This window comes from Petaurus breviceps, unplaced genomic scaffold (genome assembly GCF_028583685.1).
Source record: "Petaurus breviceps papuanus isolate PSGF00001 unplaced genomic scaffold, PetGlider_PUasm1.0 90779, whole genome shotgun sequence".
In the NCBI taxonomy this organism is placed as follows: Eukaryota; Metazoa; Chordata; class Mammalia; order Diprotodontia; family Petauridae; genus Petaurus; species Petaurus breviceps.
The window spans coordinates 8,238,171-8,262,756 of record NW_027187344.1 but is presented as its reverse complement, the minus strand read 5'-3'; the positions used below and the strand labels follow the sequence as shown (position 1 = coordinate 8,262,756).

Below are 24,586 nucleotides of genomic sequence, written 5' to 3'. Positions count from 1 at the left end.
TTGTGTTCAACTCTTCGTGACCCCATTTGGGGTTTTCTTGGTAAAGATACCAGAGTGGTTTGCCATTTCCTGCTCCAGCTCATTTTACAGATGAGGAAACTGAGACAAACAGGATTAAGTGACTTGCCCAGGGTCACACAGCTAGTCATTGTTTGAGGTTGGATTTGAACTCAGGTCTTCCTGACTCCATGGTCAATGCTCTATCCACTATGTTACCTAGCTGCCCCCCAGACTAGTCAATAGTTAAATATAATTAAAGATAGCTGAGCTCTGTAGAAGAGCCTGGACTGATTTATAACAGATGGAGTGGATGGACATTCAATTCACTTAAAGACACAGAAAGGCATCATCAATTCAGTGACACTTTGAGTCATTTTTTCTGCCTACTTTGAGGATTAGGGAAGAGTTACTGATGAAACAAAAAGAAAAAACCTATTAAGTGATCATTATATACCAGGCACTGTGCCTAGAGAAACCTTGACAAATTCCTTTCTAATGGTATCTCAGTGGCTTGGCCTTCTCAGGGGCCTTCTTGGTGGTTCTAGAGGGGTTGTTGGATGCTAATTCAGCACTTAAAAGAGGAAGCACAGCCCCTGCTAGAAGCTGATTCAACTCTTGCTGGGGCAGCTTCTTTGAAACCAGCTTATTCAGGGTTGGCTTGTGTTAATGGTTGGAGGATCATTAGACTTTGGCCTGAAGGCCATTTGGATCTCAACTCCACTTGTGGATGACCTGCTAAACTTCACCATCTCAGCTGGTTAGCTCATCAGGAGGGGCAGCTGAGGAATCCTGAGTGCTGGCTCAGCAGAGTCCTGAAGAGTTTTCTTCAAGAACAAATAGGGTCACTATGAGGCCATAGGACCATTCCTGTATCTGTCTCCTGAATTTCTATTTGGCTTACAAGCCCATTGATGTGAGGAGGCCAATTCGTTAAGGTCCATAACTTAAAGACTTTGTTCTTCTCTTGTTTTGCTTAAGTTTAGAGGAGGGGACTGAGTTGGGAGGAGGTTTGGAGCTGGACACAGAGAAAATCAAGTGTGAAGATGATCACAATTCCAAACTTCCCCCAGGAGACTGCAAGTTTTTTTATTTCATGGACTATTCCTCATTTGGTCTTTGATTTCTCATACCTGGAACAGTGCTTTGCTTATAGTAGGGACTTAATAAATGTTTACTAGATTGAATTGAAGTGAATTGGCCCAGTAGCCACTGGTTCAAGCAGCCATTCTTGAGATACTGACACCGGGACTTTCAGGATAAAAGTATTCAAGCAACTCTGTCTTTATATCTCTAACACAGTGCCTGGTACATAGTAGGTGCCTAATAAAAACTTATTAAGTTGAATTGAATTTCACATTGCAAATCAATAAAGTGGCTGTTTCTGGTTTGTAAATCTGAGCCTTCTTGATTCGGGTAAATGCAGCTAATTCCCCAGACCTGATCAGCCCTAGAGAAATAGAGTTTTAAGACCCAGGTGGCATGGAAATCTCCTAGGTCCAGCTCAGAACAAGGTTATTAAACCAACTGGCATTCACTGAGTATTTCTATGTGTTTTGCAATGTGATGTCGCTGAATGAACTTTGGACTTCAAGTCTGAGGACCTGGATTCAAGTCTTAGCTCTGATCTTGACTAGCTATGAGACCTTGGAGAAGTCATTTAACCTTTCTGAGCCTCAGTTTCTTTATCTATAAAATGGAAATATGATACTTGTAATGCTTAATACTCAGGGTTATTATGAGCAAAAGTCCTTTGTTCACCTGAAAGCACTATATAAATATGAGTCATTATTACTGAGGCATGAAGAATGTAAGGCAATGTCCCTGCTCTTAAGATTCTGCAATATCTGTTGTATCCATACACCACCGATGCTGCCACCACCTTACATTAGGCCCTCATTATTTCTCACTTGGACAATTATAATAGCCTCCTAACTGGTTTCCCTACAGGCAATCTCTCCTCATTTATCCATATTCACACTTTGTCAGATTTAATCTTCCTTTTAAAGCATACTTCTGATCATGTGATTTCCCTCTTCAAAAACCTCCTGCCTGCACAACAAAGCCCATGACCTTCAAAGCCCTTCACAAACTGGCCCTAGTCTACCTGTCCAGCTTCATCTCGAAATAGTTCCCTTCGTGTACACTATAGCTCCTATCAAACTGGGTTATTTGCCATCCCCAGGATGTTCCCTCTGATTTCCTGACCCTGTAGCTTCATTCATGCTCTTTCTTTTTTCTTGAAATACTCTTTCTTCACTCTTGTATCTACCCAGCAATTCATCAATTAAACAAACATTTATTAAACTCCAACCACATGCCTGTTGGGCAGCTAGGTGATGCAGTAGATAGAGTGCTGGGTCTAGAGTCAGGAATCATCCTCCTGAGTTCAAATCTGGCCTCAGACACTTACTAGGTGTGGGACCCTGGGCAAGTCACTTAATCCTGTTTGCCTCAGTTTAAAATGAACAAATCTTTAAAATGAACTGGGGAAGTAAATGGCAAACCAACCACTCCAGTATCTTTGCCAAGAAAACCCCAAATGGAGTCATGAAAAATAGGAGCTGACTGAAAAATGACTGAAGGACAGCACATGCCCCTCACTGTGTGAGGTGCCAGTAATATAAAGACAAAAGCAAAATAGTCTGCCATGAAGGAGCTTATATTCTATCAGGCAAGATAACATGATGCATACAAGCACATAGTAAATGAACACAAAGTCATTCTGAGGGGGGCAGTTCTAGCTAATTCATGTAGAAAGCAGTTACTGAGCCGGGTTTTGAAGGAAATTAGAAATTCTGAGAGGTAGAGGTGAGAAGGGGGTGCAGTCTACGCAGAGGGCACAGCCAGTTTAAAGATCCAGAGGTGGGAAGTGGAATGTATGCATTAAGAACAGTAATAAAACTAGTTTGTATGTATAGAGTTTGTGAAAAGGAAGTAATGTAAATAAGATAATATGTATATATTATATGAAGTCCAAAGTTCATAATAATAAAATAATATATACTATATAATATATAAAGCACGTAGCAAACCTTAGAATGCTATATAAATGCTAGCTGGGAGGAGTAATAGCAGCAGCAGCAATAGCAGTGATGGTAGTAAGATTGAAAAGGTAGGTTGAGGCCAAGTGGAAAGGGCTTTAAATGCCAAATGGAGGAGTTTCTATTTGATCTGAGGGGAAATAAGGAACCAATGGAATGTGTTGAATAGGAGAGTGATGTGCTCAAACCTGCACTTTAGAAAACTCACTTTGTTGGCAGCGTGAGAACGGACTGGAAAAGAGGGGAGGCCAGGGTCAGCAGATCAATGAGGAGGCCATTGCAATAGTCCAAGTGAGAGCCGGCAGGGATCTGAACTAGGGTGGTGGCTGTCTGATTGGAGTGAAAGGGGAAGAGGCAATTACCTGTTGAAACCCTACCCAGTTTTAGCTGGACTAAATGCCACCTCTTTCACAAAGCCTTCCCTGATTGCCTCGCCTCCTACCCTGGAAGGTGAATGTGATCTCTCTTTTTTTTTTTTTTAAAGTATTTTGTGCCTCTTATCACTCTGCTTTGGATTGTAGGGGATGTGTGTGAGAGAAAGATAGAGACAGCGACAGAGAGACAGAAAGACAGACACACATAGAAAAAGAGAAAGAGGGGGTGGCTAGGTGGTGCAGTGAATAGGGCACCGGCCCGGAGTCAGGAAGACCTGAATTCAAATCTGGCCTCAGACACTTAACACTTTTACTAGCTGCGTGAGCAAGTCACTTAACCCTAATTGCCCTACCTTCCCCCCTCTAAAAAGCAAATAATAATAATAAAAAGAGAAAGAGAAAGAGGGGTGTGGGGGGTGAGAGAGAAAGAAAGACAGAGATAGAGACAGAAAAAGAGAAAGAGGGGTATGTGTGTGAGAGAGAAAGACAGAGACTGAGATAGAGAGACAGACACACATAGACAGAAAAAGAGAAGGTGTGTGTGTGTGAGAGAGATAGAGATAGAGGGACAGACATACAGACGAGAGAGAGGACAGGAGAGAGAGATTCTCTTCTTAGCTCCTAGAGGGCTAGGACTAAGGATCATAGAATTAGAACCAGAGGAGTAGAGGTCAACTGTTTCAGCCTCCTCATTTTACAGATGAGGAAACCAAAGCCCAGAGAGTTAAAGTGAACTTTCCCAAGGTCACACAGGTAGTAAGTGGCAGAAGCAAGATTTATGCCCAGGTCTTTGGACACCAAATCTAGCAACTTTCTACTTTCCCACACTACCTGTCCAAAAAGTTGTACCCTCTGTGGGGTGCACACTCAGGACCTTTGGATTATGAGACTGACATGTGATAGGCTGCCCTAAGAAGACATTGTTCATTTTAGCCTCTTTTCCAATACCTGGTACAAAGCCTAAGTCAGGGCTCAGTAAATGTTTGTTGAATGAATGAGTGAATGAATTGAAATTGGGAAACATAACATATATTCACTGTTGTTCAATTGTTTCTTTCACATTCAATGCCTCATGACTCCATTTGGGGTTTTCTTGGCATGGATACTGTAATGGTTTGCCATTTCCTTCTCCAACTCATTTTACAGATGGGAAAACTGAGGCAAAGAGGGTTAAATGACTTGCTCAAGGTCATACAGTTCGTAAGGGTCTGAGACCAGATTTGAACCCAGGAAGATGAGTCTTCCTGATTTCAGGTCAGGTATTCTATCCATTGTGCCACCTAGCTGCCCTAAGATAAGAAGATAATACTATATAGTGGTGATAGGTTGTACCTTCTCTTCTGCAGCAGGACCCTAACTCAGTTAATCTCTTCCTTTCATCTCCCCAGGACCATTGATGAGAATTCTTGTGGTTGCCATTGCCCCCATCTACTGGGTCCTGGCAGGGCAGAGTGGGGAGGCCCTGAATGGCTATTCTTTGACCAGGGGCAATTTCAGGCAGGAGTCCCAGGTGGAGTTTGCTACAGGTGAGCAGAGGCTGCCTCATTTGATGGTGGGAAGGAGGGAGGGCAGGACCCAGAACTGAGTTGGTTTGGGGGCCATTAGGTGTATGATCAGGGCCTCCCTTTGTCCAACCTCTCTCTCTCTCCTTGATGACTCATGTTGTGGATGGTGGGACATTGCAGGGGAACTGCTCCACCTGACCCAGATGGCCCGAGGTTTGGACAGAGATGGCCTGCTCCTCCTCGATATGGTTGTCAATGGCTTTATCCCTGAGGCATTGGCCACAACCCAGCTACAAGTGCAGGTGAGGAATGTCAACTCTTGTTCCCTCCCCTGGGATCCAGAAACCCTTGGGAGAATGGAAAGGTGGGTAGGAAAGAAGGGTTACCCTCTGCAGCCCTCTATATTTCTCATTCAGAAAGTACTTAAGTGCCTACTATGTATGGGCAAGGCTCTTAGATGCACATAGGCAGGTATTTGTGGCACCTGAAGGAAACTGAAGATGACATTCCCTGGCTTCCCAGTAGTGTTCATGCTAAAGATACTGTTAATGTGACCAAGGGTGTCACCTGAGAATTTAGATTGTCCCAAAGCGCAATCAATGTGAAATAATGGGTCCATGGGGCATTTTAGGATTATGGAAGGACAGTTGTACTTAAGAGTCAAGAGATCTGAGTTCAAGTCCAGCCTTATATGCCTTCTTTCCCTGGTGTGTCACTCATCTCTTTGCCTTGTTGTTACTTCCAGAATGGGAAGGAGTCATTAGAAGCCCGTGTTATATCTCTAAAGAGGAACTTGAAAAAACCTGCAGATTTGAAGCATATTTTTCCCTTTGTTTTTCTTGTTTTGCTTTTTGCAATATGGCTAATGTGAAAATATGTTTTGCATGACTTTATATGTGTAACAAGTATCATGTATCTTGCCTTCTCTGGGGGGCGGTGTGGAAAGGAGAGAATTTGAAACTGAAAATAGGTGTTTTTTTTTTTTAAAGAAAAATACTCTACCGAATGTTGTAAGGAAAGCACTCTTTAAACCACAAAGTGCAATTTACCGTGTTTCCCCGATAATAAGACACTGTCTTATTAATTTTTTTGGACAGAAAAACACCAGAGGGCTTATTTTCAGGGGAGGGCTTATTTTAATGAACATTGACAGCAATTTTAATAAACAGGTAAATGTGGACAAAAAAATGTACCTTTATTCAATAAGCAAATCACTGGGGAAGAACAGGATGACGCGCTCACTGCTGCAGCTCTGATTGGATGCAGCTCGGAGTGCGGCGTGCGTTTCACGGGGGGGGGGGGGGACGGTGCATACAGAGGGTAGGTACCGTAATGTAGCGTGTAGCACAGGGGATCACCTTCACTACAGTAGCAATCTCAATAGGGCTTATTTTCGGGGGAGGGCTTATTTTAGAGGAATCTTACACAGTAAGGGGAGGGCTTATTTTCGGGATAGGTCTTATTATCGGGGAAACACGGTAAATGTGAGCTATACCTTAGGGCTGACAAAGACCTTATTTATCCTAATCTCTTTAGTTTAAAGATAGGGAAACTACCACCCTGAGAGGTTCACCGATTTGCCCAAAGTCCCTCAGCCTCAGTGAGTTAGTGGAAAACATGAAACTAAAATCCAGGTCTGTTGACTCGTTCTTCTAGCTGCTAGGGTATCATGACCAGGAGTATGATCCCATTTAAGGTCCTGGAAGGCCTGGGCCCAGTCCTGACTGTCTTCCCTTCTCCTCTTTCCTCCTCCCTTCTTCCTTGCTCTAGGATTTCCGTGAACGCTACGTACAGATAGGGCCTGGTCAGCTATATGTGGACTCCACACAGACCTTCTTGAAGGATGGAACTCCTACTCGCTTCCACTGCAACCACACAATCCAGTATGACTCTGCCCTGGGTCCACAGCCCCAGCTGGTCCAGCACCTTCGTGCCACCGACGTCAGTTCAGCCTTTGACCCTGGGGAAGAGGCTCTCCGATTCCAACTCTCCACAGCTCTCCAAGCAGGTGAGAAAGTACAGGGATACAGCCCTTCCCCACCTTCTCCTATACTACTGTCTTCTCATGGTCTGATTTTCTAAATGCTTCCAATATCACCCACTGAATAAAGTACCAGAGCATACCCAGAGCATAGAACATGATCCCTACTCTCAACGAACTCACAGTCTAGCTGGGAAACAAAGCTCACCCTATGAAGTAATTACATACAATAATGTGAAACCATATGTCAATAGGGGTTAGACTATGTGACATAGACTATAAATGCTGCATGAATTCAGGGAAAAGAGAAATAATTGTGGACTAGAATGGTCAATGAAGGAAAACATGAATCTGAACTGGGCTTTGAAGGAGGGGCAAGATTTGGATAAATAAAGGGAAGGGAAGGGAAGATGGGGAAAATATATAAGCAAATATACAGAGGCAGGAGAACATGCAGGTGTGTTAGGGGACAGTGAGGAGACTAGTTAGACTGGAGCCTGAGGTTATTAGCAGGGAGCAGTGGAAAAAAGATTGGAGATTTAGGTCAGGTAAAGAAATGGGAAGATGAATTTGAGCTGAATTTGGAAAGACAGATTGGAGTTGAGTAGGGGAGGCTTTATGCACAAGGGAAGAAGTATTGGCTTTCCAGGAAGAAAGCCCAGGTTCAAATCCCAAACCGCTTGTTTAGCTCTTGTCATTTAACCTCCCTGGGCCTCAGTTTCTTCATCTATAAAATGAAAGTTTGGACCAAAGTGGCCTCTGAATTCCCTTCTAGTTCTAGAGGTATGATTCTATAATCTGTGAATAATTGAGGTACAGAATGAGACACATTTTTGGACATAGCCAATGTGGGAATTGGTTTTGCATAATTATTTTCACAAGGGCTTTGTTTTTCCTTTTCTTTATTCAACTGGAGGGGAAAGTCAAGGCAGTAGCAATAAGATTGTTAAAAAAAAATAAAAAGAGTGGCAGCTAGTTGGTTCAGTGAATAGAGCACCAGCCCAGGAGTCAGGAGGACCTGAGTTCATATCTGACCTCAGACACTTGACATACTAGCTGTGTGATCTTGGGCCATTCACTTAACCCCAATTGCCTTGCCTTTCCCCCTTCAAAAAAAGGAAAAGAGGGTCATTGAAACATTTTTTAAAATGCAAAGAATAGAAGAGAAGGAGAACAAAAAAGAAGTACAGATAAGCAGGACAGTTTTGAAAGCTTCATGTTGAATTTATTACATACTTAAAAGGAAAAGCAAGATATGCATAATAAAGATTTACAGTTTTATGTAAAATTCTCTTTTCCCATTCTATTTTATACTAGAAATGTGCATTTTTTTTGGTATCTATTAAGTTCAGAACACAAAAAGTAAAGTTTTCAAATAATAATTGAGGTAAAGAGCATAAAGCATTCCATGTGGGGAACATATATAAGCAAATGTATGGAGAGAGGAGGGTATGAAGGTGTGCTGAGGTGATTGAGGAGGTCAGTTAGGGCAGAGCCAGAAGCTATTAACAAGGTATCAGTGGGATAGAAGGTAAGAAATTTAGGGCTGGGACTGTAATGGCAGCTTAGCAATGTGGTCTTTATCCTAGATGTTTTTTGAGTAAGAAGGTGTGGTCAAAGCCATATTAGAAGAAGATGACTCTGGCAGTGTAGAGTGGGAGGTTTAGAGGAAAAGCAGGACAGAGAGGCCATTTTAGCACTACAGAAGGGGGTGAGGAGAGCTTGGACCTGGGTGGGGGGAAGCAGTGGTGATGGTGGGTGTGAAGGGGAGGCTGGATGCTGAAGAATCTTATTGCTACTGCCATTTGCCTTGCAGATGAGAACGAAGCCCGTTGCCCTGAGGGCTTTGTGTTGGATTCCCAACAGGCCTTTTGTACTGGTAAGCACCCTTCTCCTTCTCCTGAACTTTAAGCAGGGGCTTCTCACTAAGTAGAGTTGGGCAGGGTCTCTCAGTTCTCCAGGGGCTTGCATATGCAGCTATACTTGAGCCAGATGTGTCCAGGTGAACAGATAGGGTGAGGTCTGAGCTAAAAGGAGGAACAAGTCTGATAGAGGAGGGAGCCTGGACTTTTGGATACCCAACTGTCTCATGCCCCTGAGCCCTCATGGTCCAATGGAAAGAGCACTGGGTTTGGGATATGAACTGCAGCCACAATGCTTATAAACTATGTGATCTTGGCATGAAAAGAGCCCACTCTCCAGTCAGAGGCCCTGAGTTCAAATGCCCTCTTTGATAGTTACTACCTTTGTGATTTGGAATAAGTTCCTTCACTGCTCCAGGCCTTAGTTTCCTCATCTGTAAAAATGAGGGAGACTCATGGACTAGATGACCTCTGAGGTCCTTTCTAGCTTGATCTATTAACCTTAAGTCACATTTCTCTCTTTGGACCTCGGTGTTCCACTGTACAATGAAAAAGTTGGACAAGATGATCTCCAAGGACTCTTCCAGCTCTAAAACTTTGTGATTCTGTGGGGCCTTTTCAGTCCCCTGGGACCCCCAGACAGCAGGGGTCATTTCAGTATTAACATTCCTTCTCCCCAGATAAGGATGAATGTTCCAGTACCAAGAGCCCCTGTTCCCACCTGCCATAACTCTCTGGGCCGTTTTTCTTGTTCCTGTCCTGATGGTTTTGCCTTGGCCTGGGACAACAGGAACTGCAGAGGTGAGGGGCATCACTGGGGGCATGTGTGGTACATATCCCAGGTGGTCTAGTTTACTGCCCCAACATTACTATGGTTATGTGGCTTGATGACTTGTGCATGGGGCAGATGTCTAGGAATATGATCTCTAGTGCTGGGTCCTGGGTTATCTGATAGAATTTCTTTGGGTCAGTTGCTCTCACCTATAGGCTTTTGCTACTTTCTCTACCTATCATTTTATTCCTTTTGATACCTGTTATTATCCAGATATGTCTTACGTCACTACTGTCTCTGTTGATAGAAGACTATATCACCCCCATTGCCTTTAGAATCAAAGGGAGGTACCAAAAGAACCCAGGAAATACTAGCAAAACAGAATTATCTCCAGTGATGAGTGACATAAGAGGATCTGGGGAGGAACCAGAGCAGGGCAGTGGTTAGGAGACTGAGAGTGACAGGTGTGGCAGTAAAAAATTAGGCCTCATTCTGCTAAGGCTGAGAAAGGATTATTATGATTAAAAATCGACAAAATCATGAAAACCTACTAAAGAAGGTGAATCAGGGCTTTGATTCCTTCTTTGGGGGATGTTGCTCCCCACCCAAGTAAGACAACTATAAAGAATGTAAAGTCTTTCTCTGGCATCCAACCCACAGTAATCTCTAGAGTTATAGAATTCTTTGAGCCCCAGATCAGACCAGAGGATCCATCTATACATTTAGACACTGATATCAAAGGTTTCTGGATGAATGAGGACAATAGTTCAAGTGGATCAGAGCTTGCCCTAATTGTGGGGTCTTATTAATATCCAGAGACATCTGATAAAGTAAGTAAGTGTCAATGCAACTATAATAGCATTGACTGGTAGGGGATTAAAAACTCTAAGAAGTTGCCTGTGGTACTGTCCATGGTCCTGACACACCCAACTCAAATTCCTTCTCTTTCCTGTTAGTTAACAGTCAATCAATTAACAAACATTTATCAAGCACCTACCCCTTTGCTAGGTACTAGGGATACAAAAACAACGATGAAATCCTTACTAGAAAGAAGTTTGCCCTTTAATAGGAAGACTGTAAGTGTATGTGTATATATATACATATATGTGTATGTACATATATACATATAATATATATTTATGTATGTATGTATATATCTATGTGTATATATTAGAGAGAATAGATAAGACAGTTAGATGGTTCTGTGGATAGAGCATTGGACCTGAAATAAGGAAGACTTGAGTTCAAATTCACTCTCAGAAACTTACTAGCTGTGCGATCCTTGGCAAGTGATCAATCTCTATTTGACTTATTCCACTGGAGAAGGAAATGACAAACCGCTGCAGTATCTTTGCCCAGAAAACCCCGTGGAAAACATTGATGTGCTGTGGTCCATAGGATTATGAAGAGTCAGACATGACTGAACAACAACCAGTTTGGAAGGGACAACACTAGTGGTTGGGGAATCAGGAAAGACCTCTTTCTGCTTCTGTTTCCCACTTCCTGCCTTGAACTTTGGGGACTTGCTCTCATTGTGTTTGCTATCTGTTCTTCATCTACTACCATGAACCTTGCACTCCCCCAGTTTGCATGATTGTCAATCCACCCTGTCATGGAGTTCTGGACTCCCCAATCAGATCCAAAACAAAATGAAAATGGAGGTGTTGATCCCAGATAGTAGGATTTAGGATGCTCTCCTTGGTGCTTGAGGAAGGTAGTTTTACTATAAATAAGAGGATGCCTTAACATAGTGGGGAATAGATTTGGGGAGCTTACTACCTCAAGAGGTAGCACAGACAGAAGATAGAAATAGGTTCAAGAAGGGTTAGATTCATTTTCTAGATGATAGATCCATAGTGGATTACTAAGGGAAGGGGGAGACACAAGGAGACTATCCCTAACCTGTGAGTTGACATCAGGATTAACCATGGCCTCCTCACCCCCCAACTCTCTCTTGATGTCCCATGGCCTAGCATCCTAGGCTAGAAGGACCTCACCCAGGTAACATTTCTGTTGTGCTTGTACTGAGAGGGGAGCTAGAAAGGAGAATTTTTGGGATCCCTACCCTCTGAAACTGCAGGGAGCAACTGGATAGATGAGAGCCTTTAGTGACTAGAGGGTGGTAACAGCCTACCATCAGGGGAGAACACAAGGAAGGGAGGTGCTGATACAACAAAGTCATTTCATTTTTCCTTCTAACCTCCTTTCCTTCCTCCGCCTCCACTTTGTGCAAACTTGCAGATGTAGATGAATGTGCATGGGATACCTCTGTCTGTCACGATGGGCAGCGCTGTGTGAACCTCCTTGGTTCCTACCAGTGCCTCCCCCACTGCAGGGCAGGCTTCCAGGCAACAGCTGATGGAACAGGCTGCGAAGGTGATGGCTTCCTGATGGGAAATCGGGATGGAATGGTCCCCACTTCCCTTTTACAACCCAAGAACTTCAAACCAAGACACCAGTTTTTAGGGGATCTCAAAATAAAATGTTTACCTGGGCATCCACAGAAACACATTTTTGACAGTCTTCCAGGGTTGTCCAATGGAAAGAGCATTAGCTTTAATCAGGATACCAGGATTCTAGTCCCATACTCACCACCAACTTGCTTTATAACCTTAAGCAAGCCATTTCCCATTTCTGTCTCATTTTCCCCATTTTTAAAATGAGGAAATTGAGCTAGATGAGCTCTAAGGTCAAATATTCTTTATTCTAGGGTCCTCTTTGAGCTCTGACATTCTGTGGTTTTGTAATTCTATGCCTAGAGGTGACCCAGAGTTCTAGACTCCTAGACATTGCATCCACCTGATGTCAAAGCAAGAGGGGAGATGGAATACCAGAACTGACTAGAGAATGGACTGATGAAGGAAGGGAAGGAATGTCAATGGGTGAGGGAAGGGAGGAGAGGGCAAGGGACTTGAGCTCTGATACTCATCCCTTCCTTCCCCCAGATGTTAATGAATGTCTAGAGCACATGGATGAATGTCGCTACAACCAGATCTGTGAGAACACTCTGGGAGGGCATCGCTGTGCCTGCCCTCCAGGATACAGAAGCCAGGGTCTTGGTCGTCCCTGCCTGGGTAATGGAGAACCTTATGACTGGGTCTTCTATTTCTGTTATCATCAGTGCCCAGCCCAGTACATCAACTGCTGCTCAATGATTGTTTCTTGATGCCATCAACAATACTCTCACATGGCACTAAGGCAGGGGCATCACTAGGAACTCAGGCCAACCCCTCCAATTGTCCTCTGCCATTACCCCAGTGAAAATGTTGGAAACTGGTCTGAATCATTGCAAAACAAGGAGATTGTCAGAAAGACATGGGTATTCTTGGGCAATATTTGCATCGCAGAGAAAGAGAAAGGAGGAAGCTAACAAAAGTTGTATTCAAGATTTTTATTCTCACCTGCTCTCCACTGCCCCTGGTACTTTCTAAGCAGAGTTGACTCCAATGAAAGATTAGTCCTAAACATGTTAAGTGACTGATTTTCAGCAATACATCTCTCCTGCAAGTTTAGAAGGTTTAGCTGAGATGGAAACCATTCATAAGTGGAGTTCAGGAATTGTTAGTCTGAGTCAAACCCGCAGCCCATCTGCCCCAGTGTTTTGCTGATTCCAAAAGATGAATTCTGGGAAGGCAAAGTTGTCCTCCCTGTTGTCAGCCTCAAAGATTAGGTCACAGGTTTCTTGTGGGGGCTGCTCATAGCTCTGCCATTTGCAAATGCAAACCCTTTGGACATCAGTTTCTTATTTCCTTCCTGGGCATAACAAATTCCACAGTTCACTGCTAACAGTGGAAAGTTGAATTTCCCTTGTATCTCCAAATTTGCATCACCCAAGCATCAAAGGGCCCCCCATCTTAGTATTTCAGAATTGGGGGAACAAGTTCACACCATTCATCCTTTTCCTGACAATCATGTCCTTGCTTATACATCACTTCCCAGGCTGGTGAGGCCCAGTGTTTTGAACCTGGCCTCCTTTGTGATCCTACTGATCATTCAAGCTGCCACGCTCTGAATTTCCTTGCTTTATAATATTTGTATGCGGTCCAGGATGGAGCCTCTAGGTCCCTGGGCCTTGCTACACCTGCTTAGAGAGTATCTCTACCTATGAGCTAAGGTCAGACAGCTTAGAGACATGTTAGTGTCAGTAATGTCAGACATGGCCCTGGGAGCTCAGCTTGACTGACAGTCTCCCAAAAGGTCTGTGTAGGAGGGAGAGGAGAGGTTATAGGAGAGACAGTACGTGCCTAGACAGATTCAAACCAGCTACTACAGAACAATTCCTCTTCTGCCTGCTCCTGGATGTTTAGATTCAAGGCCAGACCTGCCATGGATTTGGTGCTATGAAATCTCTCCTCATAGTTAAGCCAAGAAACTGACCACATGAGACATCCGAGTGGGAAGCTGGGTGAAAAATTCTAGTCCCATCACTGCCTCACTGAGAAATTTTAGGAAAACTGTTTGGTTCCTCTATGCATCTAAAAATGCTTTGGAATAAATTGGCCACTCCACCCAGGGCAGCATGCCATGCAGGGTGGTAGCCTGAGAGTCAGGAATCTTGGGCCCTCTGCCAGCACTGTGCTCACACCTGTCCATGGGATGTTGCTGTCTTTGTCCTCTCCACCCAATCATTGAGCTGCTTTGTGGTCTTTGCCTTCTCATTGTTCCAATGAGGGGATCCTATTAGATCTTGAAAGTCCTTTTAGCCTCAAAACCCAATAAAGAGCACTTAGTAGGCACCTACTACCTACAAAGCTCTATGTTTGATGTTGTCCAGGGAGGCGGGGAAGTACAAAGGCAACTTACAGATGAAGCATGGAGGAGTGGAGGGAGTGCTGGATTTGGACTTAGGCAGACCTGGGCTCAGGTCCTCCTTTGGACACTTCCTAGCTCTTTGCCCCTGGGCAAGTCACCCTGTCTCAGGTTCAAATTCCTCATCAGTAAAATGAGGGGGTTGGACTCATTGGCCTCCAAGGTACCTTTTAGCTCTAATTGACGTATGACCCATACAAGCCAAGGTATGCTATGAGGAGTGCAGGTTTATCCGAGTTGCAAGAACCCTAAACAGGAAGAGATCTTTGTGGCCCAGAGCCACAATGTGGGGAGGCCCTGAGGAGATGTGGCTGCAGTTGTGACTTGTCCACGGGGGGAGCTTGGATAGAGAGAGGTGAAAGAAGGTGTTCTAGGGAGGGGGAAAAGCATGTGCAAAGACTTGGAGGAAGGAAATGACAACGTGTGTGTTGTAGAAGTATCAAGCAATCCATCCTGGCTGGATTATAAGGGGTTTGTGTAGAGAGACCATGAGAGGCAACGGTTAGAAAACTCGCTTGGAGAGGTAGTGTGGCTTCATGGTAAGAGCACCACGTTTGGAATCAAAAGACCTGATTTGCTTCCCAGCTTCTTTACTTCCCACCTATGTGTCCTTGGGCAAAATTCTTGGGCCTCAGGAGTTTCCTCATCTGCAAAATGATAAGCCTGAGCTCCCCTCTAACTCTGGAATACTGTGTGCCTAAGGGGTCAGATTGTGGAGACTGTTTAATGTTAGAATAAAAGAGGTGTTCCCTCTGAAAGCTTGAAATGCTCAATGACACCCACTTTCCTCTCAATCTTTTTGTTTTCCTTTTATTTCCCAGATATTAATGAGTGTTTGCGGCTACCTAGGGTCTGTGCTTACCAATGCCAAAACCTCCAGGGCAGTTATCGCTGCCTATGCCCACCAGGTCAGGCATTACTCCAGGATGGCAAGGCCTGTGTCAGACCAGAAAAGATGGAAAGCAACATTACCACTGTCAGTCACCAGGGGTCCTTCCCAGTCTGGCTGCGACCCCAAGCCCGAGCTCATGGGGGCTCCTACCATGCCTGGATCTCTTTCCGGCCTATTGGAAGTCCCCCGAGCTCCATTGGTAGGAGCTGGTGTCCACCAGGCTTCACCAGGAGGAACGGAGCCTGTACTGGTAAGGTGGAGACTGGGACTGATTTGGGGACCCAGTGGCACTTCCATAGGTCTCCACCGAGCTAGAAAACTCAGGACCTAACTCAGTAATTTGGCAATTTAGGCTCATTGATTTAGAGTTAAGTCCCCCAGAAACAATTTTTATTGAATTCAACATTAATATATGTCCAAGTACTTTTTAATTTGCAGAAAAGATGTCTAAACTGGCATAGTCTCCTATGCCCTCCAACATGACTCTATCTCAAGACAATGGAGGTAACATTTATGGGAATCTTGAATAACAAAAGAATCATAATATATTCAAATACAGTGTAGATTAAATTCAATAATGTTGCTTGAGTTACCATTCAGTTCCTTTTGAACCATTTCCTTTAAGGACTGAAAAGAGCTTCTTTCTGAGAGAAATATCTTAACCTTGAATTTTTGGGGGATAGTTAGGTGGCACAGTGGATAGAGTACTGAGCCTGTAGTCAGGAAGACTCATCTTCCTGAGTTCAAATCTGGACTCTTACTAGCTGTGTGACCCTGGATAAGTCATTTAACCCTGTTTGCCTCAGTTTCCTCATCTGTAAAATGAACTGAAGAAGGAAATGGCAAAGCACTCCAGTATATTTGCCAAGAAAACCCCAAATGGGATCATGAAGTGCCAGACAGTACTAAAATAACTGAACAACAACACTACAGTCTAGCAGGAATAAAGTGAACAAAAAAGCCATGAAGTTGGAATGTATCTGGCAAACAGAGAGTGGGGAGTGAATGTTGAAGTAGAATGAAGCCCAGGCTGCACCCTTCCCCCTCCCACAGATTATTTGAAGTTTGTCCCCAAATCTTCTGTCTCTGAAGGTTTGATACCCTTTGGGTTGGAGGTGATGGGAGGGAAACTGTCAGAGAAGAGATCACTCCTCCCAGCCCTCTCCCTGGGCTGTTGGATTGGATCAAGACCTGCTTCTTGCTTAAGCCCCAGGCAGCTTAGGAAGGCTGGGGGTGGAGCAGGGTGGGTAGATATGATGACCACCTGACTCCTAGCCTGAGGCAGGTTATTTCCTTGTTCCCTAACACTGGGGCATGCTGCCACTTGGGCCATTTCTGACTCAGCTCTCTTTCTTTCCCTCCCACCCATCCTGGGGGCTTCCCCAGACCTCGACGAGTGCCAAGTGAGGACCCTGTGCCAGCATGCCTGCCGCAACACTGAGGGCAGCTACCAGTGCCTTTGCCCAGCTGGGTACCGCCTACTCTCCAGTGGGAAGAACTGCCAGGGTAAGAGACCTGAAGAGACAGGACTCCAAGGGAGACCTGGGGTCTAGTCCCAGTTCTGCTGCTAGCTTGATATAAAGTCCCTTCATCTCCCTGGACCTCAGTTTCCCCATCAGTAAAACAGAAATAATAATTCTTACATTACCTATCTTATGATGGTCAAATAAAATCATAGTTGGGAAAGATCTTTGAAAAGCATAGCTTTTATTCTAACATAAGATATTTTCTAAGCAGTTATAAAAATTTTGGATACTTTTGAGCTGAAATCCAGTTTCCTACCAGGGCTGAGATCCTTCTTCTGCTCCTCCCTTCTCTCTGCATAACCACTGGCTTATACTAACTATATTGCTGTCACTACTGTCAGGGGACACTGGAGAAACAGGATAGGGAAGGATGTAGTAGGCCTGCAACAGGAGCAGCTGATGGAGTGCATGTCAGCCTGAAGCACAGGGCTGGCATCTACTCTCACCACCTGCTCAAGCATTTTACCTTCCCCTTCAGCAGCCTGTTTCCTCCATCACAAGATCAAGAATGATTGGCCCAGCTTCCTCCCATCTCCTAAAAATGAACCAAGAACAGAAGGTTTGGGAGGTCTGGGTATAGTCATAGAAGGCACAGCTGAGTCGAACTGACTTGGCTGCTTTGGGGGCCCAGGTTGAGGTCCAGATGCCAGAGTAGAGTAGGTAATGGAGGTCAGGCCCTGAGGTCGAGGGCTCAGATCTCCCACCTCATGGGGTATTCTCAGAAATTTCTCATTTTTTCTTCTTCCTCCTCTCTCTCCTACTTGCCTATCTACTGGCCCTCTCTCTTTTCTCCTTTCTTCTTTTCTTCTCTCTTCTCCATATCTCCCTTCTTCATTTCCCTACCTCTCTACCAGTTGCCATCTCCCTTACCTTCCTACCTCTCTTCTTCCCTATCCTAATTTCTTCTTTGCTCTATACCCCTCCCCCTAGATATGCAGCACATATATGTATGCACATATGTGCGCATGCACACACACACATACACAATACATACCCCTCCACCCATCTTTGAAGTCTTCTCTCTCCTCCAGACATCAACGAATGTATGGAGGAAGGCATCAAGTGTGGTCCCAGCCAGATGTGCTTCAACACCCGCGGCAGTTATCAGTGTGTGGACACACCCTGCCCCACCATGTACCGGAGGGGCTCCAGCCCTGGGTAAGAGACAGGCAGAGCACTGATCCAGCCCAAGATATACCCTCCCTGCTTCAGGTTAGGGATGACTCCACAGGGCTGGCTGGCTGGCTTGGGGGTGAGGTGGCCAGGGCCTAGTCAAGGTCCAGAACAACATTATCCCAGAGTTGGAGGGGACTTCCAAGGCCATCCAGTCCACCCTCTCTACCTGGATAGGAATCTTCCCTAGAACATCTTTGACAACTGATCCATCCTGTTCCATGATGAACAACTCCAGGGCAGGGATGGGGAGCCCACTAACCTCCAGACACAACCCATTTCTCTTTTGTTTTTTTCTTGTTGTTGTTTATTTATTATAAATTACTCCACAACACCAGATAGGAGTGCTGGTCTTGGAATCATGAAGATGTGGGTTCAAATTCCACCTCTGATACTTACTAGCTGTGTGACTTTGAGCAAGTAACTTGACTTCTCTGGGCCTCGGTTTCCTTTTCTGTAAAATGAGGGTGGCCTCTAAAGTCCCTTCTAGCCCTAAATCTATGCTCCCACGTACCATGATTGTGTGATTCTAGGCAAGTTATTGAAATTCAGAGCTCCACATACAACCAGAGTTGTAGACTCAGAATTACAGAGTGGTGGCTGATCTGCATTAGGGGCAGGGGGAGTGAGGAAGTTCCCCGTCCCTGTGAAATCACAGGCCAGATCCAGAGAAAAATATTTTTAGTAAGGTTTTCTATATATTAGCTCAAATATTCCTCACACAGAACAAAGAATCCAAAGGAGACCTTTAAATAACATGTCTAATTTCTCTTCCTATCATAGGTCGGCCATTTCAAATACTGAAAGTTGATTCTCTTGTCTCTCCCCAGAGGCTTCTCTTTTCTGGTCTAAACATCCCCATTCCTTTAACTTATCCTTGTAAAGAATCATCTCTAGCCCCCTCACCATCCTAGATGCGCTCTGATCTACATTCCTGTCATAGTAGTTTGGAGACTAGTATCAGCCCCAGCTCAGGGGCCTCCTCTCTTTTCTGATTACACCTGGGCACCATGATCGTTCATCCATGTGTATGTGTCTGTTGTCTGTCTGTCCTGCAGGATGTGCTTCCGTCGCTGCGCCCTCGATTGCAGCTCAGGGGGCCCCTTCACCTTGCAGTATAAGCTTCTCACTCTCCCCTTTGGCATCCGAGCTGATCATGATGTTGTCCGCCTGACAGCCTTCTCTGATGGGGGCGTCCTGCCCAACCGGACAGTCCTGACAGTGCTGGAGCCCGACCCCAGCAGCCCCTTTGCCTTGCGAGAACCTCAACGTGGACAGGGCGCCATCTACACCCGCCGCCCGCTCACTGATGCTGGTGTCTACCGCATGAAGGTGCAAGTGGCCACCTATGGTGACCATCGAGTACTCCGGTACCAGAACATATTTGTCATTCTCATCTCAGTCTCACCCTATCCCTATTGAGGGCTTCCCTGGGGTTCCAACTACCCCAGTCCCCCTTGGCCCTTCCATTCCATCAATCAGTCAGTAAACAATTATTATAAGTACCTACTATGTGCCAGGCATTGTGCTAAGTGTGCTGAATGTGTTCATTCCATGATCAGCTGTGCCCCAAATCCTGGGCTTGGTGTAGGGTATGGTTTCTCCCATTCTGCATTCAGAATACCCATGAATTCCTTGGTAAAAAGGCAGCTGGGCCTTGTCTGACCTTCCATTCATTATCCCTTTTGTGAAATGAATTCTGCCTGGATCTCTTCATCATGCCCTCCCCCAATCAGAGATTATGGGACCAAACATTACGGCTGTTAGTCCCACTTAGCTCAAATGGCTGAAGGTGACCTCACAGGACAGGTTGGGGAAGAGATTGAGCCCTTTGTTTTCACAGTGAAGAGGAGAATTGACTTTCTAAGCTGTGATTGAGGATGCCTTTGTACAATTGTCCTTGGTAAGGGGTGGGAGAGGCAAACCTTGGAGTCTCCCTGAGCCCCACCCCTGCTGACCCTGGGGTCCTTGAAGTCTGGAGAGGCTCTTGCTGTCTCTCAACAATACCAGCTACTCTTGCAACAGGGGTTCTATCTGGCTCTTTGCGTCAATCCCACATGTGAGGCCCTTCAGCAAACAAAATCTACATCTGTGGCCTTGACCCTCTGGGGTATGGACAGAGAATGTGAGCAAAGGGGATAGAAGCCAAACACAAAGATGCCAAAGTCGTTAGAGCTGTAAACAAGAAAAATTTTGGTTCAACTCAGCAAATAAATCAGGACTCAAGAGACTGGCTCCTCAGGTCTCAGGACCATTCATGTCTACCAACAGAGAAGTCAAAGACTTTGTACCTGGGTCCTAGATCTTTTAGGCAATGGGGGAGACCCAGGTTTAGTGTAAAATATCCATGATACAAGGGAGACCAAGGAGAAAGGGGCAGGCCTGGCCTACATCCAAAGAGGCTTGATTACTTACCAGCCAATTGTTTTTATCTAGCCACATCTGGCAGCTTTGTGTAATATCTTAAATGAATAAAATTAAATAAAAAATATGTTGTTGACAAATATAGTTTCCTTATTTACTTACTTATTCCTGCACTTTCCTAAGCAGATAAAAAGATTTGTGGGAAGAAAAGAACGTAAATCTATTATAATTGTTTCTTCCTGTGGTTCTCTTTCTCCCCTCTTGAAACTAGATTTTCATGATTATTATTAGTTTTTCAGGTTTCCAGGCTCCCTGAAGGGAGGTCAGATTCTGAGAGAGGAAGTAGGATCATTGCTAGGATCAGGTCTGACAAAACTGGATGAAACATATCTAAAAGGAACAGGGACATGCAAGGGACAACGTCTGCCCCCTTGACCCTTCCATCTTCTCTTTGGGCTTCAGTCTGGCATGAGACGAAGTCTGCTTGGCATCATCCTCTCGGCATTCCTCTGCCTCTGACAGCATCCTTGTCCTTCATCAGCCACAGAGAAAAGACTCAGGGAGATTTCCAGAGGAATTGGAGAATATGTCATTTTTGCTAGATTTGGGGGAGGGCATAAGGGTATATAGCGCTTAGCCTTTAGGCCTTTAGTCTGAGTTTAAGGCCTGAAAGGAGTATAGGAACATCCCCACTCTGTCTCTCCCATGCCCCCACCTGTTCCTGAAAGTAAACAATCTGATTGAACCAATCTGCCCTAAAGTGTGACTGCTTAACAGACCTGACCTTCAAGGGTATTTGAATGTGTGGGACTTTGTTCATCCAAATTCAGCTCATTTGACAGGAAAGATTTCAGGGTATGAGGATGAAGTAAAATTTGTACCTAAGTCAGTTGAAAGAGGCATTTTGAGAATGGAATAGAGGAGGGAGGAAGAAACTTTCACTGCCTCCTCCTCCCACCCAAGTGTTATTTTGTGGACTACTGGCAACTATTGTGGCACAGTGTATAGAGCGCTGGACCAAGTTCAAATCCTGCCTCAGATACTTCCTAGCTGTATGACCCTGGGCAAGTCACTTAATTTCTGTCTGCCTCAGTATCCTTGTCCATAAAGTGGGGATAGTAATAGCACCCACCTCCCGGGTTTGTATGAGATAATTTTTGTAAAGCACTTTGTAAGCCTTACAATGCTATATAAGTGCTAGCTACGATTATTAGCTGTTATTACTGCCTATTCTGCCTACCATTTTGCCTAGGTAATGTGAGTCCCGGTGGAGAAACAAGATTTTATAGAACTGAATTTATAGAGCTCTTTGTGCAACATAAGTGACCCGAGGCCAGTCTTGAGTCACTCCATTTACTACCACAACTAAATCTTTTTGGAGCCAAAAGAATTCTCAGCCTACGGAGAGAAAGACTGAGTAAGGTCCTGGAGTTGGCAACACCAGATCATCCTTGCATACTTTGATCAGGGCATGCAAGCCCCTGTTGCCTGCCTGGAGAGGGCAGGACGTAAGACTGAATGAATGAAGAATGAAGTCTCTTCTCTCCAGTTTGTTCCCTGGGCAGAGGAAGAACAGATGCTCAGAAAGTTTGCACCAGAAAGGATTATGGCACCATACATTCTTTCAGAACTGGAAAGGACTTTTCCAAGGTCACATCATTAGTATACTTTCCACTATACCCTTTTGCCCTCACCTACTAGACTTGAAACTTGCTGGAGGGAAGGAGTTTGGGGGGAGGAAGGGTAACAGGTTGGGAATTACAGGCTCATATAATCATAGATTTAGCTTTGAAAAGGACCTCAGATGCTATCCAGTCCAATCTCATTTTAAAGATGAGGAAACTGAGGTCTAAAAGAGGTTAGGTGACTTATCCAAGGCCACATAGGTAATAAGTATCAGTGGTGGGATTTGAACCCAACTCCTCTGACTCCAGAGCCAGTGCTCTTTCCCCTGGAGGTTAATCAATAAACAAGCAGCTATTATGTGCTAAACACTGTGCTAAGACATTATAGTCAGACAAAAGAGAAGGGGACTGAGTTTGGGATGGGACAGATAATGAGAGAGAGTAAAATCCAGGGAGGAGTTTGAACATGTGTCATTTGGTGGTGGTTTGATTTTCTGTCTCCTGGAGCAGTATTTCAGAGTAGGAGAATTAGCAGGCCAAGTGAGTACTGGATTTGGAGTCAGAGGATCTAGGTACAAATCCTGGGCAAATCCCTTAATTAAACTGGACCTCAGTCACCCATCTGTCAAATAAGGGGGTTGGATTGTGAGATCTCTTTCAACTTAAAGTACATGATTCCTATGAAGAGATCTGAAAGTCTTCTGGTGCAGCCTGTGTCTGATGGAGAATCCCCTTACAATGTCCAGTAAATGGTGGGATGATAATTCTAATTGGGAGGCAGGTTTTGCTTACATAGAGTCTCAAACCCCACCACTTCCCCTGTTGTTCCTGACTCTGCCCTGTGCTGCCACAGCCATTGGCTCAAGTCTTTATCCCGCCCCTCTCCTCTTTCTTTCAGCCTTGGAACACTGTGACCTCAGTGTTTTGCAGGCAGGATTGGGGATGAAAACACCCTTGTGGTCACTCATTAAGCAACTTGGATTTAGCTATTTCCATGAAACCCAGCAATGGGACTTCGTGTTCTGGGTAGAGATGAGTATTTCCAAGTCCAGTGGCTGGAGCAAAAATGGAAACCTGGGTCCTGCAGAAAGCTGTCTCCTGGTAGTTGCCAGCACTTTGGCTGCTTGTGAAATGTCTGGGTTTTGGTAAGGGTGGGTTAGAGGGCGGGATCCCTGATGTCACCATAAGCACAGGACCTAAAGGACAAAAGCTCCCTTGGAATCAACTAGTTTACAGCATATCTTTCTATCTGTAAAATGGGAATAATAATGCCTACCTTACAGCATTGTTGTGAGAATCAAAGGAGATCATGAATGTAGTTCATGTGTTTTTTCTAGGTCTCCTCTCAGTCTTCCAAATCAAATCCCTTCCCCTCTATCAAGATGATAACAATGGGTGAAAACATCCTGGTTTAGTAGAAAGAGTGCTAGAGTGGGAAGTAGGAAGCCCGAGTTCTAGTCCTAACATAGTGTCTCTGATACTGTGCAAATTTAGACAAATCACTCCTCCTCTCTAGGCTTTGATTGCCCCAGTCATAAAAAGAAAGGATTGGATTAAACAGTCAACAAGACCTTTTCCTGCTTGGAAGCTTGGGTTCAAAGCATAGCTCATATACTTACTAGCTATGTTTTGGTCACAGCAATTCACTAAGACTTGGAAAGTCTCTGAGCCTCAATTTCCTCATCTGTAAAATTAGGAAGCTAGACTGAATGGCCACCAAGTTTCCCGCCACCTCTAACTTTGTGATCCTATGACATTCTTTGTCTCCCTGCAAAGCCCTCCATCGATGGGTGGCATGAGTCCCTAGAAGTCTGGGGGAGTGCTTAGCTCCTTGTTGATTCTCCTCTGGAAAGCACTGGACTTTGCTTTGAATACCATGGGGTCACTTGGCCAGGGACCTATCTCTGTGTGTCAATCTGAGCTGTTTCCCAATGCTACTCAATGGGTTCAGACCCTCCCCTCTCTGATGAGATCAGGAAAGCTAATCTTCTCAAAGCCTGTGAACCCTCAAAACTCCAGGGGTTCAGCTTGATTCTGGTTTTACCCCCCTTTCTAGGGTCAGCCAGCCTGCTTCTACCCATTTTTTAGTTGAATAACTAATTTACTGATCTACTCTTTCTCTCTTTTATTGATGCAAGAGTTTAGAGATAAAAATTTTCTCCTAAATGCTGATTTGGCTATATCCCACAAATTTTGGTATGTTGGCCCATTGTTCATTATCTTTAATGAAATCAATGATTGTTTCAATGATTTACTCTTTGATCCATTCTTTAGGATTAAGTTATCTAGTTTCCAATTAATTTTTAGTATATGATTCAAGGCCCTTTATGAATGTAATTTTTTTAATGTATCATGGTCAGAAAAGGATGTATTTAATATCTCTGCTTTTCTGCAGTTGTTTGTGAGATTTTCATGCCCTGATACATGGTCGTTTTTGGTGAAGGTGCCCCACACAGCTTAGGATAGGCATGCTCCTTTTTATTCCCTTTGAATATTCTCATCATAGCTAACTCTTCTATAATTATATTTATCTCCTTAACTTCTTTCTTGTTTGTTTTATGGTTAGATTTATCTAGGTCTGAGAGTGAATAAATTGAGGTTCCCCTCTTATAATTTTACTATCTATATATCCTTCTGTAATTCACTAAACTTTTCCTTTAAG

The 24,586-nt window shown here is 44.4% G+C and overlaps 1 protein-coding gene across 1 annotated transcript in view; it reads left to right on the top strand.

Annotated features, from left to right (window-relative positions):
• The window catches only part of HMCN2 (hemicentin 2), a 186,074-nt gene extending 165,636 nt beyond the window's left edge, over window positions 1-20,438 (top strand). The window contains 12 exon segments of the mRNA XM_069069359.1: window positions 4,804-4,941; window positions 5,101-5,222; window positions 6,691-6,928; window positions 8,718-8,780; window positions 9,444-9,483; window positions 9,485-9,564; window positions 11,777-11,911; window positions 12,481-12,609; window positions 15,166-15,486; window positions 16,623-16,742; window positions 17,794-17,920; window positions 18,994-20,438. Of these exon segments, the coding sequence (XP_068925460.1) occupies window positions 4,804-4,941; window positions 5,101-5,222; window positions 6,691-6,928; window positions 8,718-8,780; window positions 9,444-9,483; window positions 9,485-9,564; window positions 11,777-11,911; window positions 12,481-12,609; window positions 15,166-15,486; window positions 16,623-16,742; window positions 17,794-17,920; window positions 18,994-19,357 (1,877 nt within the window). The 3' untranslated portion in view covers window positions 19,358-20,438.
• The last annotated feature ends 4,148 nt before the right edge of the window (window positions 20,439-24,586 follow it).